Source organism: Ovis canadensis, chromosome 13 (genome assembly GCF_042477335.2).
Source record: "Ovis canadensis isolate MfBH-ARS-UI-01 breed Bighorn chromosome 13, ARS-UI_OviCan_v2, whole genome shotgun sequence".
Classification (NCBI taxonomy): domain Eukaryota; kingdom Metazoa; phylum Chordata; class Mammalia; order Artiodactyla; family Bovidae; genus Ovis; species Ovis canadensis.
Window position 1 is genome coordinate 63,337,726 of NC_091257.1, and position 19,010 is coordinate 63,356,735.

General features: G+C 37.5%; 1 protein-coding gene across 5 annotated transcripts in view; it reads right to left on the reverse strand.

The window, feature by feature from the left end:
- FERMT1 (FERM domain containing kindlin 1) overlaps window positions 1-19,010 on the reverse strand; it is a 61,245-nt gene that overhangs the window by 26,044 nt on the left and 16,191 nt on the right. For all 5 annotated transcript variants that reach the window (XM_069547954.1, XM_069547953.1, XM_069547951.1 and 2 more), the window contains 6 exons: window positions 18,532-18,678; window positions 16,979-17,192; window positions 14,941-15,043; window positions 2,137-2,244; window positions 1,620-1,751; window positions 31-80 (listed from right to left, as the gene is read on the reverse strand). In XM_069547954.1, the coding sequence (XP_069404055.1) occupies window positions 31-80; window positions 1,620-1,751; window positions 2,137-2,244; window positions 14,941-15,043; window positions 16,979-17,192; window positions 18,532-18,678 (754 nt within the window). The remainder of the gene's footprint in view (window positions 1-30; window positions 81-1,619; window positions 1,752-2,136; window positions 2,245-14,940; window positions 15,044-16,978; window positions 17,193-18,531; window positions 18,679-19,010) is intronic.

Sequence of the window (19,010 nt, forward strand, 5' to 3'; positions counted from 1 at the left end):
TAACTTCTTTCCTCTTCAAGGGTGACTTACCTAAATAATCTGAGATTATCTGCAAGTTTAGGGATATCAGTAATGTCCTCCTGAGGAAAAGCAGATAACATTTGACAAGCAGTAATTAGACAGGTGGTGCTGGTACTCTATCCCACACTGTAGCCACCTGCCACGTGGAACTATTTACATAAGAATTAATTAAAATTAAATAAAATAAAAAACTCACTTCCTCAGTTATACTAGCTACATTTCCAGTAGTTACCTCAAGGGTAGGGTGGGAGAGGGCTGGGCCTGAGATTAGGCACATGTGGGGATCCTGAGGGTAACTGGTGAAGTTCTGTTTCTTGATTTGGGTGGTAACTTGGCTGATAATTTAATACTGATTTGTTAAGCTATACGTTTTTGTATTTTTTCACTTTCTGTGTCATATATTACACAAATGAAAACAGATTAAAAAAAAAAAACTGACCATACACTATCATTCAAGTTAAAAATCTGAGTTAGAAACTACTTTTATGCTCAAACAAAATATTTCATAATTTTTACATCAGAGTGTATAAGAGTAGCTATATCTAGTTTACTGATATATAGAATCCTACTGATTCTCAGAAAGAATCTGGTTCAAAGTCCATTCTATGGTATAGATTGGTGCCTATTTTCAAACTGAAAAGACTATTTGGCATCACATAAAAATATTGAGGGTGTTGAGAGGGAATTTTCCAATTGTTCTAAGAAGGATGACTTTTCCACTGTATTTAGTAGAGGAAGTAAACAAAACAGAAATCCAGTTTCGTGGGGCCCAGATCTCATAAATGTGGTTCAGGGCCTGGATTTCTTCAGAATCTGAGAATTTCATTTATATAAGGTAGTTGCTTTTGCATTATACCAACTCCCTATTTTAAGGAATTTAATCATAAGAGAACACACATTAAATACAATATAATGTCTCATTACATCTATTACTATTTATACCAAATTACAATGAATCTACCTCTCTGATTCAATGTGATTAAACTAATGATTGAAGAAGTTAAACAAAAGGGTGGCTCCCAACAAATGAATCAAACAAGGCAGGGCACTGCAATTATAAAGCTGACAATTCAGCCACATTTGCTGGATAAGAAGCAGGAGCATTATTACTTTATGTTTTACTGGAGAGTTTTTCTTTATTTCCTAAAGTCAAAAGGGTTCAGGAACTTTTTACAGTGTACAGTCTTGCCCAAAGAAATGCATGACTAGTTCAACAGATCACATGGTTTTGTATCTGTGAAGCATCCTCTCTACTTTCACAGCTACCTCATTCTTCTAGACTTCAGTTAAAGGGCCAATATCATGTTCCACTCTAGTGAAATGGAGACCAGAGCGGTCTTTCCCTCATACCAAGCTAGCTTATCTTTAAGCAGAAATACAATACAAAAGAATTGTCATTGGGAGTGATAAAAATACCTTACAGTTACTTACAGAGCTGATCTGAGAAAAGCTAGTCAAGTTTAAGTTTGTCCGAGGAAGAGAGTATTTTCCTTTCTTCAAAATCAGACAAAATATTCCCTTATTTATAATAAAAAAGCACATTTATATTTGTCAATCAGAGCAAAGCCACAATTCTGAGTTATCAGAAACTTTCATACCAAAGTGTTGTCTGCTTTTCCACCTTCCAGGGTCACTTCCAAATTAGAAAGTGCTGCTTCTACTTCGTCAACCTCAGACTCATTTGTAAAATCCTGCATTTCAGTGGACAACGACAGTTTGCTAATGTGATACTACAACAGAAACAGAGTGTTTAGGATTACTAGATACACAAATGAAGACAGAAAATACTGAACATCTCCTGGAAGGAGATCTCCCAGGTATGCAGGGAAACTGACATTTTAATGTAAATTATTTTGAGATTTATGGTTAGTCATGTTCCAACTCAGTTCTTCTCCATCACTGGTTGACCTTATAGTGTGGAAGCAATGAGGATAGCAAGACTGTTGCCTTATAAGATGTATGCATGGGTTGGTTATGAGGAATATTTTAAACTTAAATTTACTACACTAATTTTCAACTCCTTTTCTAAGAAAAAATCAGTAGAAAGAAAATGAAACTTTAAGGAGCAAAATTTTCTTTGTTTCCTTCCAGAGGAAGGTACCAACGTTCCCATACCTGTAGTGCTGCAAAGATCAACATTTCTTCCTCTGTGCAGTCAATTTCTTCTAAGAGAATGGCCCACCTGGCTTGTTCATAGAGTTGGTTTATTCGGACAGCATCATACTAGAGAGAAGAACAGGCATGTGCACATGTGTGTGTGATGGGACATATTTACATCCCATGATACAAAAGTTCTAGAATAACTGAGGTCAATTCTTATTAATCAAATGCAATACATTTTAGTTCAGGTAACTGAAAGAAACCCCTCTATCTTTCCACTACTGCAGTTCATTTCACTTCTGAATTAAGAATTTTCTTTCTCAAAATATTTCCCAGAGCTTCTTCAAGAGGCCAAACCGACCCATCTTAGTTAGACTCCATTATTTTCCCTTTCTTATCATACTTCTGTTGGTGGGAAACACAGCTAATGGAATGGTTTATGTGTTAAGCAAAATAAGGAGAAGGGGTCCCCAGGCTGATCTGTAGACTCTGTGTAATTCTAAGCAGAATCTTAACCCCCCACCCTCTGTGTTTCAGTGGACAAGGACACAGGTTTTTAGTGGAACTTCACGCAAGCTGTTCAAGTTGGGCTGGAAAAGACAATGTTCAAATATCTCCAAGAACAATTTGAAAAACAGCAATGTTGGGAAGGTACTTTTCCTCTCAGTTATTGAAACATACCATAAAGTGGCAGCAACTAAAACTGTGTGTTATTGCTGTGGCAATGGACAAAATGTCAATAAAGCAATATCTAGCAACAGACCTAATGAAGGTATGTAATTTAATATAAAATAAAATGGCATTTTATAAGCAAGAGAAGCTTTCTTTCAACACTATAATAGTGTTAAAAATGCCTAGCCATTTGGAAGACAAGATAGAAAATCACAAAGCCTTACACATCCAAAATATACAGATAGATGAAAGAATCCAAGCATGCAAAACCACAATGTGATACCATCTCACATCCACTAGGATCAATCTAACCTAAAGACAGATAATAACAAATGTTGCTAAGAATATGGAGAAATTGGAACTCTTATGCATTGCTTGTGGGAATGTAAAATGGTGCAGCCTCCATAAGAAACAGTTTGGCAGTTCATCAAAAAGTTGAACATAGAGTAAGATCCAGCAATTCCACTCATAAGTATATACTGAAAAAGAATGAAAACAGGGACTTGAATGGATACTTGTACTGCAGTGTTCACAGTAGCATTATTCACAATAGCCCCAAAGTAGAAACAACCAAAATATCTATCAATTGATGAATGAATAACAAAAAGAAGTATATACATACAAGAAGTATTATTTAGCCTTAAGAAGGACAGGAATTCTGATACAAGCTATAAGATATATGCATCTTGAAGACATTACGCTCAGTGAAAACAGACAGACACAGAAAGACAACTATTGTATGACTCCACTTATATGATGAACTGCTGAGAATAGACAAATTCATACAGATAGGAAGTAGAATAGAGTTTACTAGCTGCTGGAGGAAGGGAAAAATGGGGAGTTTTGTTTAATGTGTATAGAATTTCTGTACAGGATGATGAAATAGTTCTGGGAATAGTGGTGATAGTTGCACTACTCTGTGACTATACTTCTTGACACTGAACTGTAGACCTAAAAATGATTAAAATGGCAAATGTTATATTTTGTATATTTTAGCACAATTAAAAAAAGTCAAAGGAAAAAAACCCCAGATGTGTACATGAATGGTCACAGCAGCATTAGTCATAATAACCAAAAAATAGAAATAATTCAGATGTCCATGAAAAAAAAATATGGCATAACATATAATGGAATATTATTTGGCAATAAAAAGAAATACAATACTGATACATGCTACAATACAGATGGACCCTGAAAATATGCTAAAGGAAAGAAACTGTCACAAAGTACCATGTATTTTGTATACTGTATAATTCCATTTACATGAAATGTCCAGAACAGGCCAATCCACAGAGGTAGAAAGTAGACTGATGGTTGTTAAGGACTGGGAGAATTGAAGGGAAATGGGAAGAGACTCCTAATGGGTGATAAGGTTTTTTGATGGGATGATGAAAATGCTCTGAAATTACATAGTAGTAATGGTTGCACAACTCTGAATATACTAAAAACCACTGACTTGTACATTTTAAATGAGTGGAAGGTTGGTATGTGAAATGCATGGTATATGATTTTATATCTAAAGGCATGTGGTATATGATTTTATATCTAAAGGCATATTATATTTAAAAATCTAAAGATAACAATCAAAACTATTAGAAGGAAACACATTAGAAAACTTTGTTATCTTTCAGAGAGGAAGCCCTTTCTAAGCAAGACAGGAAGCCTTTAGGTTATGATGCATAAGGCTGACTTTACAATCATTTAAAAATCATTTAAACATTTTTAATGGCGAAAAATACCCTAGAGAAGATTATATGTTAAGACAAGATATAGACTGAAAGAAAATATTTACAATAAATAAGTGCTCCTATAAGTCAATATGAAAAATATAAAGAATTCAATAAAAAATGGGGCAAATATATATAAACAGGCAATTCACAGATGAAACCAAAATGGCCACATAAACATTGGAAAATATGCTTGACCTCATTAATAATCAGAGGATTAAAACTAAAACCAGATGACATAATTTCTATTTTCCTATCAGATTTATCTAGGTTGTAAGTACTGATAATGTGTGGTGTTGGTGAGGATGTAGTGTAAATTGGCACATACACATATGTCAGTAGGAAGCACTCTGGCAGGATCTTTAAATGTCTTTTTCCCTTTCATGAGCATGTCCATGGTTACTATTCTAAAGAGATACAAAGCATTCATCAAAGATAAGCAATCCACAGGTCCTGATAAACTATGTGAAGTTGCTCAGTCGTGTTCGACTCTTTGTGACCCCGTGGACTGTAGCCTACCAGGCTTCTCTGTCCATAGGATTCTCCAGGCAAGAATACTGGAGTGGGTTACCATTTCCTTCTCCAGGGGATCTTTCTGACCCAGGGATCGAACCCAGGTCTCCCACATTGGAGGCAGACACTTTAACCTCTGAGCCACCAGGCTTTAGCCTTTTCCTTGATTATTTTGTAGTAGTTAAAAAAAGTGAGTCAGACACATATAGGCTGACATGAAAATATGGCTGATATAAAGTAAAAAGAAGCAAGCTGCAAAGCAAATATATGTTTATAAATGTATGTGAAAAAATCTGCAAGGATGGTTAATCATTAAGCTGTTAACCATGGCTACCTCTTGGGAGAAAGATCATGGTAAAGGATTACTTTCCATTTTTACTGTAACTACTTCCTTTTTATGTTTGATTTTTAAAAAGTCCTTTAAAAAATACATATGAAATTTACCATCTTAACCATTTTTAAGTATACACAGTGGCATTAAGTACACTCGCATTGACCACCATCTGACTCCAGAACTTGATTCATCTTGCAAAACTGGAATTCTGTTCCAATTAAACAGTAACTCCTTTGTTTGATTTTCTTTTTTCCCTTCATATTGAGTTTATACTGTATCCTTTAAAAAAGAAAAAAATGTTGAAGAAAACATGGTGGAGAAATAGAAAGACATTCAGAGTATGTAAACAGGTTTATCGATGGTTGGTTAGCATGAGTCCACTTTTCCTTTTGCATTAACTTTATGCGCGTGGGACTGTGACCTGCCCGCAGGCTTCCTCCTTCTCATTGCTTTTAAAACTGCTTGGAAAGGAGGGCAAATGCAGATCCAAGTGTGTGGTTTTCAGGAGGCTGGAATAATAACAGTCTTAAGGAAGTGTGTCCTTGTTTTTTTAACTTTGCCAGGTGTCATGGAAACCCTCAGGCGTTTGCCCCAGAATCCTCCAAAAACAAACTGAAATATGACACGCATGAAAACATTCACGGCAGCATTATTCCTAACAGCTCCAAACCAGAAACACTCGAGTGTCCCTCAAATTGAAGATGAATAAACAAAACGCATCCACATGTATCCATCCACATGATGGGACTCCACTCAGGCAGAAACGCAGATACACATCAAAGCCATCATGCCGAGTGAAAGAATCCAGACACAAGCTACACGCTGTATGATTCCATATGTGAAATTTCTAGAAAAGGCAAAACTCAAGACAGAAAGCAGATCAGGTGCAGGCTGGGGCTTGGGACAGAGACTGACCACAAATGGGTATGACTGGAAACGTTTTTGCATGATGCAAGTGTTTTAAAACGAGATTGTGGTGATGGCTACACGACTATGTAAATTTACTAAAAATTACAATGTATACTTGCAATGGGTGAATTTTATGGCATGCCAATTATACTACCATCCAAAGACATGAAAACTAAAAAAACCACATATACACACAGTGCACACCAAAAACCAGGCAACCAACTCCCAACCCTATCCCCACGAAAGGCCCCTGCCCTTAATTCAAGCTGACACACACAATTTAAATAGTATGTGCAGTTGCTAAAATCTGAATTGGGCTCATAAACTGTCATTTGTCATATACATATTTATATATATCTGTATGCATGTATGTATCTATTGGTCTACCTATTACTCCTTCTCTGTTTGCTTAGTGAAAGTAAATTAAATCACCCGATAAGGCTTTTCTCTCAAATGCAGTCAGTACAGATTTAAGAAATTGAATAAGCGCTTCCACACTTAAAACTACTTATCTCCTTTCCATTCCCAAATCTGGTAAAACAATTCTTTGAAAGTATTGATTAACAAGAGTTGCCTATTTTTCCAGACTGACATCAGGAGAACAGGCTGGGCCAGGCCTGGCTCTTGCTGAGGAACCCCAGATCGTCTGCTACATCCAGAGAGCTCTGGACTTTTCCTCTTTGGACTGTTTGCATTCCCACTGAGCACAGGGTCCTGGGTATTTTGCAGGTTCATTTGCTAACAGGGGCCCCAAAAGGTTTTCCCTGAGAGCTCTTTCAGGGGTTTCAGTGATTCAGAAACACATTTTTCCCTGGTGGGGACTGGCTACTGCTGCTCTCTCCTTGGCCCTCGATTTCCTTTGTCTCCTAGTTAATTGAAAATAGAAATCACCAAAACATGTGGCTTCTGCCACCTCCACTGCTCAAATCCCTGTTTTTCCCCATCTAGTCAGTTCAATAAACCTCTTTCTCCTTCCACCAATCAACAATATGAAAAAATAATACAGCCTACCTCCCAAAGTTTTCATGCTCTCAGGAGAGGATTACTATTTGATCTAATCATTCAAGATTCTCTGTTAGTTGGGTAGCAACTTTTAGTATCTTTTAAGCCTCTTACTAAAATTGATGTACCTTTTCTGGAGAAGGAAATGGCAACCTGTTCCAGTATTTTTTGCCTGGGAAATCCCATGGATAGAGGAATCTGGTGGGCTATAGTCCATGGGGTTGCAAAAGAGTTGGACATGACCTAGTGACTATAAAACAACAACAAACCCTGTAAGACACCATCCTGCAGGTTGTTGTTTTCTTTTTTGCTGTAGAGCAGGCATTCCTTTTTTTGTGGTTGCTAGCTGGATGCTGTATTTAATGAAGTAGGTATGAGCACATGCTAAAAATATAGCCTTAGTACATAGAGATTATCATGCAGTTAGTGTAATTTGGCATATGTGCTAATGTACTGAAAAGAAGATTACTTCCGTGAACTATTTTGCTTTTGTATTTTGCTTAAAATGAAACTAATTGATGGGGGAATATGTAAGACCCTGCATAAGGATAAAAGCAACATGTTTCTAGTTATGTGATGATCAAGATTTATCATGTCTGTGTTGCTATATGGCCTCTGTTCAGTAATCTTAAATCTAATTTTAGGCCTAAAATTCCCATTTTACTCCAGAGTGAAAAATGATTATATGTAACTCTGTAAACCCTGTCATATTATTTTTGTAAAAAACAAATGTAAATGTGTACATATATATGTGTATATATATGCATCTATCTGTCTATATAGGTTTCCCCTGTGGCCTAGACAGTAAAGAATCTAACTGCGATGCAGGAGACCTGGGTTTGATCCCTGGATTGGGAAGATCCCCTGGAGAAGGAAATGGAAACCCACTCCAGTATTCATGCCTGGAGAATTCCATGGACAGAGGAGCCTGGTGGGCTACAGTCCATGGGGTTGCAAAGAGTCGGACATGATTGAGCAACTAACACACACACACACACACACACACGTATGAAGTATGGAAGGTCCTAGTTGATTACCGCCTGCCTTGACAGCACTTTTCTCTAAGATGTTAGACTTGTAAACCACATATTGCAGGCCTGAGGACTGAGTACAGAATCAAGTTAGAAAACACATCTTTCAAGGACAGAGTTTGTCTGCTTCCTAATGAGGAAATTAATAACAAAGAAACACTTTTCAAAGACGTTGGACTTTAAAAAGTCCACATGAGCCTAATAAAAGGGAAAGTGTTGCTTTGAAGTCATAAAAGTTATTTTTTAAATGCACACATCTTAAAATGCCCTTAAATGGGGCAAAAGAGTATATAATGATGAAATTAATTTTGAATGAATTTAAAAGAGACAAAAGGTGTACAATAAAAAGTCAACTCTCTTTCTTCCTTGTTCCGCACAAATGGTGGTTTCTCTCCTGACTGTTTTGTATCTTGTTCCTTTTTGAGTGAGTGAGTGAGTGAGTGAAGTCCCTCAGTCGTGTCCGACTCTTTGTGACCCCATGGACTGTAGCCTATCAGGCTCCCCCGTCCATGGGATTTTCCAGGCAAGAGTGCTGGAGTGGATTGCCATTTCCTTCTCCATTTACTCAATAATATTCCCTGAACATGTTTCCCATCAAAAGGAAGCTGACTCATTCTTCCTAATCACAACACTAGATGAATGGATCATAATGTAACTAACCAGTTCCCTACTGATAGATGTTTAGGTGGTTTCCAATTTTTTTCTAAAACAAACAATGTAATAATAACTATTCTTGTGTACAGATATATTGACTAACATATTTGAGTATAACTGTGGTAAAAATACCAAAGGGTAGGTTTTCTGGGTTAAAGCTATGCAGAATTGTAATTCTGACAGACACTGTCAAATAGTCTTCCACAGAGACTTAATTTGTACTTTGACCTACAAGCAGTCTATGTATGAGAGAACCTGTTTCTCCACACTCTAGATAAATAAGATAGTGTATGGAACTTTTTGTTCTTTGTGGATGTAAGACTAAGAGCTATTATAGTTCCTTTTCTATGAACTATGTGTTCACATCCTTTGCTAGTACGTTGTTGCTATTTTATTACTGATTTGGAAGAACTCTGTATATATTGGAGAGTCTGTCCTTTTGTTTGTAGTAAGTATTACAATAAAAATTTTCTACTTATTTGTAGTTTTTTGCCATGTACACAGTTTTCACTTTTAATTAAAATGTATCAATCTTTCCTTTTATGGATTCTTTTTGCATTTCTAAAGTAATATATTTGAAATGTTGTATTCGAGTACTCTCATATATCTGAGATTTTAATCAGTTCCGGTAGCCTACACCCTGAAGCTTGCTTGTATCTCTCCTCTGAAAGCCAGAGTAGAGAGGTTCCCTGGTCCAATTAACTGATCTAGTTCTTAAATACAGGGTGCCTTGTATATTTGCAGTGGTTTCCTGGGTGCTATCTTTGCTCTTCTTAATTTATTGTAGATTCTTTGAAAACATGAACTCTATCTTAAGTTTCTGTATCTTCTACTCAGTACGCAGTAGAAGCCTTAAACTTGGTTTCATTTATAGCACTCTGTACTTTAGGAGGGGAAGGGAAGGAGGGCTGCCACAACTCTAGTTGGTTGGGAATCATCTTGCATCGCAAAGTCATATCCTGCTAGCCTGAATCTTCCAGTCATTTTTGGGTTGACAGCTGCTATTTGGCTGTTATATTCAAATACATTTTGTTCATAGGCTGTGGACAGAGAATTCCTTACCAATTAAGCAAGCAGAGACTGGAGGCAAAGAGCCTAGGACAATGGCCCTGGCGACCTTTGTCTTTGGTGTGCTTGCCTCCTTCTGGGATTATGATTCTTTTTAATCTTCCACTTTTTAAATTATTTTTACTTTTTAAAAAAAAAATTTGGCCACACTGAGAGGCATGTGGGATCTTAGTTCCCCAACCAGGAATCAAACCCACACCCTCTGTATTGGAAGCATGGAGTCTTAACAACTGGACCATCAGGGAAGTCTCATAATCTTCCACTTTTTAGACAATACATATTTAACACTGCTCTTCCATGTTTGCTAACTTAGGCTGATGATTTGACATGTCTGAATTTTTTGACTGTGATGTCATTCACATGTTTCTGACAAATTTTTTAGAAGTAGATGACTGAGTTTATTTTCAGCAATGAGCTCAATTGCCAAAGCAAGGAATTTAATGTAGAATCTCTTGGCAAGGAAACTGATAGGAAGGCCTTCAAGACCTAGCCGATCCAATCACAGAGCAAGTGACCAAGGATCACTCTCCTAGCATCCTTGCAACATGTAGGGGTGGAGGGCAAAGGATTTATCAGAAGTGCTCCCTATTTTCAAGGAGTCTGGAGTTTGTGGAGAAAATTCATGAACGTGGTACAATTAGAAGTATGAGTCCTGAAATCACACTCAGTTGTGGCTCAGAAAATGGAAGGGCCAGGGTGACCAAGAATAGAGAAAAGCTCTTATTCTAGAAGGAATAAGACTTGAGTGTGATCGTAGGGCAGGGTTTCTGAATCTGGGAGTCTAAATCAGGTAGTCTATAAGCTTGGATGAGGAAAAATTACATCTCCATTTGCACCAACTGCTAGTGGAAATTTAGCATTTCCACCCATGATGAATGTAAGCAACAAACCACAGTATTATAGAGTACTCATGACTACCAGAATCACAGACTTTTCATATTCCTTACAGTTGCTATTTTCCAATAATGCTCACATGCATCACCACCACTTCAATATTAAGCTAGTCATGAGAATGGCCACTATATATTCCTGTTTATTCAATTAATGAAAGAGATTTACTTATATCCATTTTGGATACTTTTGGTTACTATAGTTCAATATAATTATTCCTTATTGTAATCTTATGTTTTATTTCATAAATTTGAAAACCTTATTATCATGTCCAGCAGTTTTGGGTCCTTGGCTGCTATCTTAGCTCTTGGCACACGGTTGCTGTTTGTTGTTTAGTTGCTGAGTCAGGTCCGATTCTGTGCAATCCCATGTACTGTAGCCTTTCAGGCTCCTCCATCCATGGGATTTTCCAGGTAAGAATACTGGAATTGGGCTGCCATTTTCTTCTCCAGGGGATCTTCCTGACCCAGGGACCATTTCCTATATTGGCAGGCAGATTCTTTACCACTGAGCCACCTGGCAAGCCCTTGGCACACAGTAGTTGTTTGATAAATAAATGAAAAAATAAACAACAGGGGTACAAGTCTGAACAGACAAGATGGAGTCACATTCCTGACTTAGCAATTAGAAAATGCATAAATATGCTTTATTTACGTCTTATCAGATTTCAGAAAAAAAAAACTTCTATATTAGAATAGATAGCATACAACAAGGTAGAACAAGCTACCTAGAGACTAGGCAAGGAAAGAGTAAGTTGAGTGAGGAATGAGACTAAAAATTGAGGTCATAGGAAATGTAAAGATTTGGTTCTTTGATTTTTTTCATCAGTGTCTTATAGTTTTCTGTATATAGCTCTTTTGTCTCCTTAGGTAGGTTTATTCCTAGGTATTTTATTCTTTTAGTTGCAATGGTAAATGGGATTGATTCCTTAATTTTTCTTTCTGATTTTTCATTGTTAGTATATAGGAATGCAAGTGATTTCTATTTATTGATTTTGTATCCTATGACTTTATCAAATCCACTAATTAGTTCTACTAATTTTCTGATAGTGTCTTTAGCATTTTCTATGTACAGTATCACGATGACATAAACAGATGAAGGGATATTCCATGCTCGCGTGTTGGAAGAATCAATATTGTGAAAATGACTACACTACCAAAAGCAATCTACAGATTCAATGCAGTCCCTATCAAATTACCAATGACATTTTTCACAGAAGTAGAACAAAAAATTTCACAATTCTGTATGGAAATACAAAAGATCCCAAATAGCCAAAGCAATCTTGAGAAAGAAGAATGGAGCTGGAGGAATCAACTTGCTTGATTTCAGACTATACTACAAAGCTACAGTCATCAAGACAGTAAGGTATTGGCTCAAAAATAGAAGTATAGACCAATGGAACAGGAAAAAAAGTCCAGAGATAAATCCATGCACATAAGGGTAATTATCTTTGACAAAGGAGGCAAGAATACACAATGTGAAAAAGATAGTCTCTTTAATAAGTAGTGCTGGAAGAACTGGACAACTACAAAAGAATGAAATTAGAACATTTAGTAATACCATACACAAAGATAAACTTGAAATGGACTAAAGACCTACATGTAAGACTAGAAACTATAAAACTCTTAGAAGATAACAGGCAGAATACCATATGACATAAATCATAGCAAGATCCTTTATGACCCACCTCTTAGAATAAGAGAAATTAAAACAAAGATAGATAAATGGGACCTAATTAAACTTAAAAGCTTCTGCACAGCAAAGGAAACTATAAACAAGGTGAAAAGACAACCCACAGAATGTGATAAAATAACAGCAAACAAAATAACTGACAAAGAATTAATTTCCAAAATATACAAGAGCTCATACAACTCAATACCAGAAAAACAAACAACCCAATCAAAAAGTGGGCAAAAGACCTGAACAGACATTTCTCCAAAGAAAACATACATAGATGGCTAATAAACATATGAAGAGATGTTCAACATCACTCATTATTAGAGAAATGCAAATCAAAACTACAATGAGATATCACTTCATCTCAAACAGAATGGCCATAATTAAAAAATACACAAACAACAAGTGCTGGAGATGGTGTGGAGAAAAGGGAACCCTCCTGCACTGCTGGTAGGAATGTAAATTGTTATAGCCACTATGGAAGACAGTAAGGAGAGTTCTTAAAAAACTATGAATAGAACTACCAAATGACCCAGCAATATCACTTCTAGGCATATACCCTGAAGAAAACAGAAGATACATGTACCCCAGTATTCACTGCAGCACTATTTACAATAGCCAAGACTTGGAAGCAACCTAGATGTCCATTGACAGATGAATGGATAAAGAAGTAGAGGTACATAAATACAATGGAATATTACTCAGCCATATAAAGGGATGCATGTGAGTCAGTTCTAATGAGGTAGAGGAACCTAGATCCTATTACACAGAGTGGAGGAAGTCAGAAAGAGAAACGCAAATATCACATATTAACATATATATATATGGACTCTAGAAGGACAGTACTGAGGAATCTGTTCACAGAGCAACAGTGGAGATGCAGACATAGAGAACAGACTTATGGACAAGGGTGGGGGAGAAGAAGGAAAGGGTGAGATAAATGGAGAGGGTAGCATGGATGTACATACAGTAACATATGTAAATAGATAGCCAATGGGAATTTGCTGTATGACTCAGGGAACTCACACTGGGCTTTGTAACAGCTTAGAGGGGTGAGAATGGGTGGGAGGTGGGAGGGAGATTCAAAAGGGAGGGGACATATGGACACCTATGGTTAATTCATGTTGATGTACAACAGAAATCAAACCAACATTGTAACCAATCATCAACAATTAAAATAAATAAATATTTAAAAAAAGATTTGGTTCTAATAGGCAACACAAAAAGAAAATCCTCATAGCTGTATAATTCACATTGCCCTTAGGAAAATTAAAACAATTGGTTAGGAAAAGCTGTAACAGTGATTTCTCCTCCAGATTTAATCAAAGAAGAACCAAAATTTGCTTTCTTACCATGGTTTGATGGAAGTGATGCACTCCAGACACAAGCCAGGTCCAGGGGCAGAAAACTGGATCTCAACCAAAGATGGAGCAAGAGCTCCAGAGAAGGACAAGAAATAGGGCTTATTTTAAAGAAGACACCAGTTAGAGAAGCAGTGATCCCAGAAGGCCTCTGGAGACCAGATTTAAGCTAAGGACTAGGGAGAAGATAGTGGCAGAGACAGAGAGAGACACTGCCATGCACGAGGAAAGGATGGGCGCAGAAGGCGACTTGGAGCAGCTCCTCGAAGAGCAGCCCTTTGGTAATTGGACAAAAGCAGCCAGCTTTTGGTGGAAATAATACAATCCTGTGCACTCAGGTGACCAGTTTGTATTTTCTACTTTGGGCCATTTTAAATGCTGGTTCACAGCTCTACAAAAGGGAGAGCTGGGGCAAAGAAAAGGCAGACATTCAGAGGCCTTGTTTCACCACTCAGCTGTCCTGGGAAACTTCAGGGAGGGGATGAGCACTTAATATGGGAGTTGGCAACCAGCTGGGTTCTTTATTGACCCAGGTGACCCCTCTGTCTCACCAATCAAGACTCATTCAGCACTGTGGTGGGGAGCCAAGTGTGTGCTATCATGGGGTCCTGGCTTCTTCGCCAGAAACCCTACACCTCTTAACCTGGCCCTGACAACTCCTTTCTTCTTAAGCATGAAGGGCTCCAGCTTCATGCTTGTGAGCCACTCACTCTCTTCTTGTTCTGGGCCCCTGTGGAGAGGGGCAGCACATGCCATGCATGAAGGTCCTCAGAGACTCCCTAACTCAGGGGAAGCTCACCATTCCCACTAGAGACCAACAGGAAAATCCAGAGACCAGTATACACTTATTGGTCTAACCCTGCAGAGCTAAACAGAAGGTTACAAGAATTAATCCTAATTTTGGTAACTAAATGATTCAGCTTTACATTTCAAAGCATTTGCATTTAAAAAGGAGAGAGAATAGAGAAAAAGTATCTTACTTTGGGATTCAAGTCAAAGAAAGTGTAGTATTTAAATCGTAACAGCAGCTGCTCATCCTCCTGGATGCCTTGTTCCATAAGGGAACGTGAGGAGTCTAGCCAACTAGAAAACAAGATAAGTTTTAAAAGTCAATCAATTTTACACACATATTTTATTTAGTATTATATAATATGATATATATACATATACATGTAAATGTATGCATGTATGTCTATATACACCCTTGAACAAAGTCTGGGTAAGTAACATAATCTAAACCCAGTAAAGGAGATGACTTGATTATAGCTTGTGCCTCTATTTTATCACACAGCTTTCTAAGTGCTTCTTTGTACTTATGTATTTTCTCACTGGCACTTTAGAGTAAATCAGTGAATGAGCCAGGGCAGTTATTTTCCTAGTTTTAGCAATGAGGAAAATGAGCCTCAGTGACATTAAGTGACATGTTCAAGGTCCTGTGCCTCCTGGTGGAGCCAGAATGAGAATCTGCAGTTGCTGACTGCTGCATGTACTTGTGCTGTGTGTACTTGCTGACTGCTGACCACTTCCACACCAGGTGACCTGACCCCAAAGTGGCTTTATCTTATTATCTAGACCTTTCTGTAACTATGGAAATATTCTACAATGCCCAGTCCAATTGAACAGCCACTAGTCACACAAGGCTACTGAAGATTTAGCTAGTGCCATATTTTAATTTTAATTATATTCAAACATTAATGTAAATGTCCACATGCTGCTGGTGACTCCTGTATTGGGTAGCACAGTTCTAGAGTCTGAAAGATACATACTGGGTAATGGTGAGGAGAGAATAACAGTTAACAATGAAATGAGGTGGGAATGAGGGCCCTCCAATACCACTGAAAATGGCTTGAACTTCTATATATGAATATATAGAAGATCAGTTTATATGTTTTATGTATTTTATATATGTCTATATAAATTTATTTTATTTATATATAAAATATTCTATTATATAGTCATATATTCCCTTGTGGGAGAATGAGGACAACCAAGATGCAGTCTCCATCCGAAAGGAACTGACAGTCAGTGGGGTAACCAAGCCTCAGATTAAAGGAACAAGGAGACACTGGAGCAGTAGGACGGGACTTGAGGGAAGTGACTGATCTTCTGAGAAGACTGGAAGTGGTTGGGCCTTATAGGACAAACAGGGACAGGCTAGTAGAGCAGGAGGGAGGGAGAGGGTCCTGGAGCAGAGGGAAAGCTGGAGGCAAGGCAGTGACGCAGGAAGCAGCATGTGCGTTGGAGGCATGGGGAGCATGAGAGCGCAGCAGGACAGAAAGATGGACATGCATGGAGTCTGATCTCACGGGATCAAAGGAGAGTATGAACTAGGATCTGAATGCTAACACATGTGACTTTACTTGGACAACAGTGAGTGAAATAAGTGGTGGTTTGAGAAACTTTGAGTGTATTTTCTGAGACCACTTCAAAGCTTAAGGACTCACTAATTGGAATGCAGAATGGAAAAAGGGGTGCTCTATCAAAGACAGCAAAGCCACTTGGGGCTCCCCTGCTGCCACAGAGGGAACCAGCCCACTTATAAGCTGATCTGCTGCTGCTGCTGCTAAGTCGCTTCAGTCGTGTCCGACTCTGTGCGACCCCGTAGACGGCAGCCCACTAGGCTCCTCTGTCCCTGGGATTCTCCAGGCAAGAATACTGGAGTGGGTTGCCATTTCCTTCTCCAGTGCATGAAAGTGAAAAGTGAATGTGAAGTCACTAAGTCGTGCCCGACTGCCCATAAAATTTGCACACGTGTCTGAACAAAGAATTAGCATTCACATGCCAGTAAACCATTGAGTTAACCCAATGTGTAAATGTCATACTTTAAATGTATTGAAATGGCAAATGGTTACATTTTGTCTCTTTTGTTGCTAAAATCAGTGCTGGCCTTTGTGAATAGTATACAATTCCTAGGTGTGCTGACTTGAGAACTGAACAACCCCTCCGTGCCTCATCTCCACAGCATCTCTCTTACATTAACATCAGTTCACAGAGAAGTAAAACAAGTTAAGTCCTTACCCTGCGTTAAGCTTGGCTTTGTCAGCCAGAGACCGAGGCTGGTACATATCAGCAAGTGCTTCTGGTGATTGTGGGGGCTGGCTGAATGCCAGGATGCTACAGTTTTGTTCTGCCAGGGGGCTGTCACTGAACCAAGTCATTGTGGACGATGCTGGTGTTCCGTTTATGGGGTCATATGTGGGGGTCATGGTTTTACTGTATAAGCCAGGACTTACTGCAAAGCAAAGGAAAGTACGAACTAGGATATGAGATTTGGGATACGAATCTTTAGAACAATAATTATCAACACTGCTTGTACTAAAATGGATTTTGAATTTAAATGTCTGTATCATTTAGAAAAAGCAGATGAATGATGGTAGAAGTTAAACACAGGTGAAACTCCAGTCTGAATATTTAGTCCCTGGAAAGCTTGGAAACTCATAGGCTGTAAAAACTTCCAAAATCACTTCCAAAATCTTCTTCTTAATAATTCAAAATTCTCTTATATCAGTAGTGAGTTCTGGCACTATTAGAAAACTGGAGCTCTCACAGAATACATGCATATACTTTATTTTTTGGCAAATCTCTTAAATTGCAATGCTTACCAATTTAAAGAACTTAGCTAGTTGATGGTTTATAAATCATCTGACTCTACTTTGCATAAGGGAAATATAAATAATCCTTTTCATTCTTTGTACTGGAATATACTATGCAAGAAACTCTCAATATTGCAAGCATGCTAGAGATTCATTCTTATATACAGGCATATCTCATTTCACGATGCTTCGAAGATATGTTTTTTTGTTTTTTAACTTTTTTTGTTTTTACTTTTGTGACTGTGTTACATTTTGGTAACTTCTCCAATATTTCAAGCTTTTTTCACTACTATTATACTTGTCACTGTGATCAGTTATCTTTCATTTTACTACTATGACTTGCTGAAGGCTCAGATGATGTTAGCATCTTTAGCAATAAAATATTTTAAATTATGGTATGTACATTTTAAAAAGACATACTGCTACTGTACTCGTAATGGTAACAATATAGTGTAAACAACTTTTATATGCGCTGGGAAACAAAAACAAATTTTATGCAACTTGCTTTATTAGAGCAGTCTGCAGTATCTCTGAGCATGTCTGTAAAAATAAAAGAATGACACTTTTCTAGAATTTTTATTGCCCCTCCTGTTACATACCCAGTGCAAGATTTAAATTGAGTTCAGGAAAGAGTCACGTGAAGGTAGAATCAGGAAGAGAAGTATATTTGAATGATCTAACAAATTTCCTTATCCCACAAATTCATGGCCAATTCTGCTCAAGCTTTTCATTCATCAGCAGCATAATATATACAATTAAAATAATGAGCCATATAACATATCTTATTAAAAATTTTCTGTTCTAAAATTAGTTGGATACTCTTTCCTTATCACTGGAATCCTTAATTTTAGTCCTTGATTAGGGAGAGAGGAGGAAAGGCTAAGTAGAGGGGAGGAGAGTTCTTGGGACTTAAGAATTTAAGAAATTCTTGGATTTAATAATAAATTAAAATAATGAAACACCTATCATGAATCTTACCAGATGGACCTGAAATTGTTGGAGAACCCTCCAGGTTTAAAATATCTTCAATTACGGGCTCCTTATTATTTTTGTCTTTTTTCTTCTTCTTTTTAAAATATTCACCTGAAGGCTTTAATAAGGACAGTTCTTCTGCTCTTCTAATATCTAAAAAATATATATAAAAAAGAAAAAAGAAAAGCAAGAAGTAAAAAGAAAATTCCTTCTAAGACTTTGAGTCATGCTGGGCATTTGAAACTATTTCTCAAAAAATTCCTGAGAAGTAAATGGAACTAAATGACATTCCTTTTGAAGAAACTGAAGATCAGTGACCCCCAAAATGGGTGTGTGGGGATCAAACAGTGGAGGGAGATTCATTCTAGGAAAATTTCTAGTTTGTTTTTAAATCTATTGTGAAACTATTTCAAACATATTCAATGCTAGCATGGTGGCCCCTTCCCATGCTCGCCACCCCCTTAAACCTTTCCTACTGTTTTGCT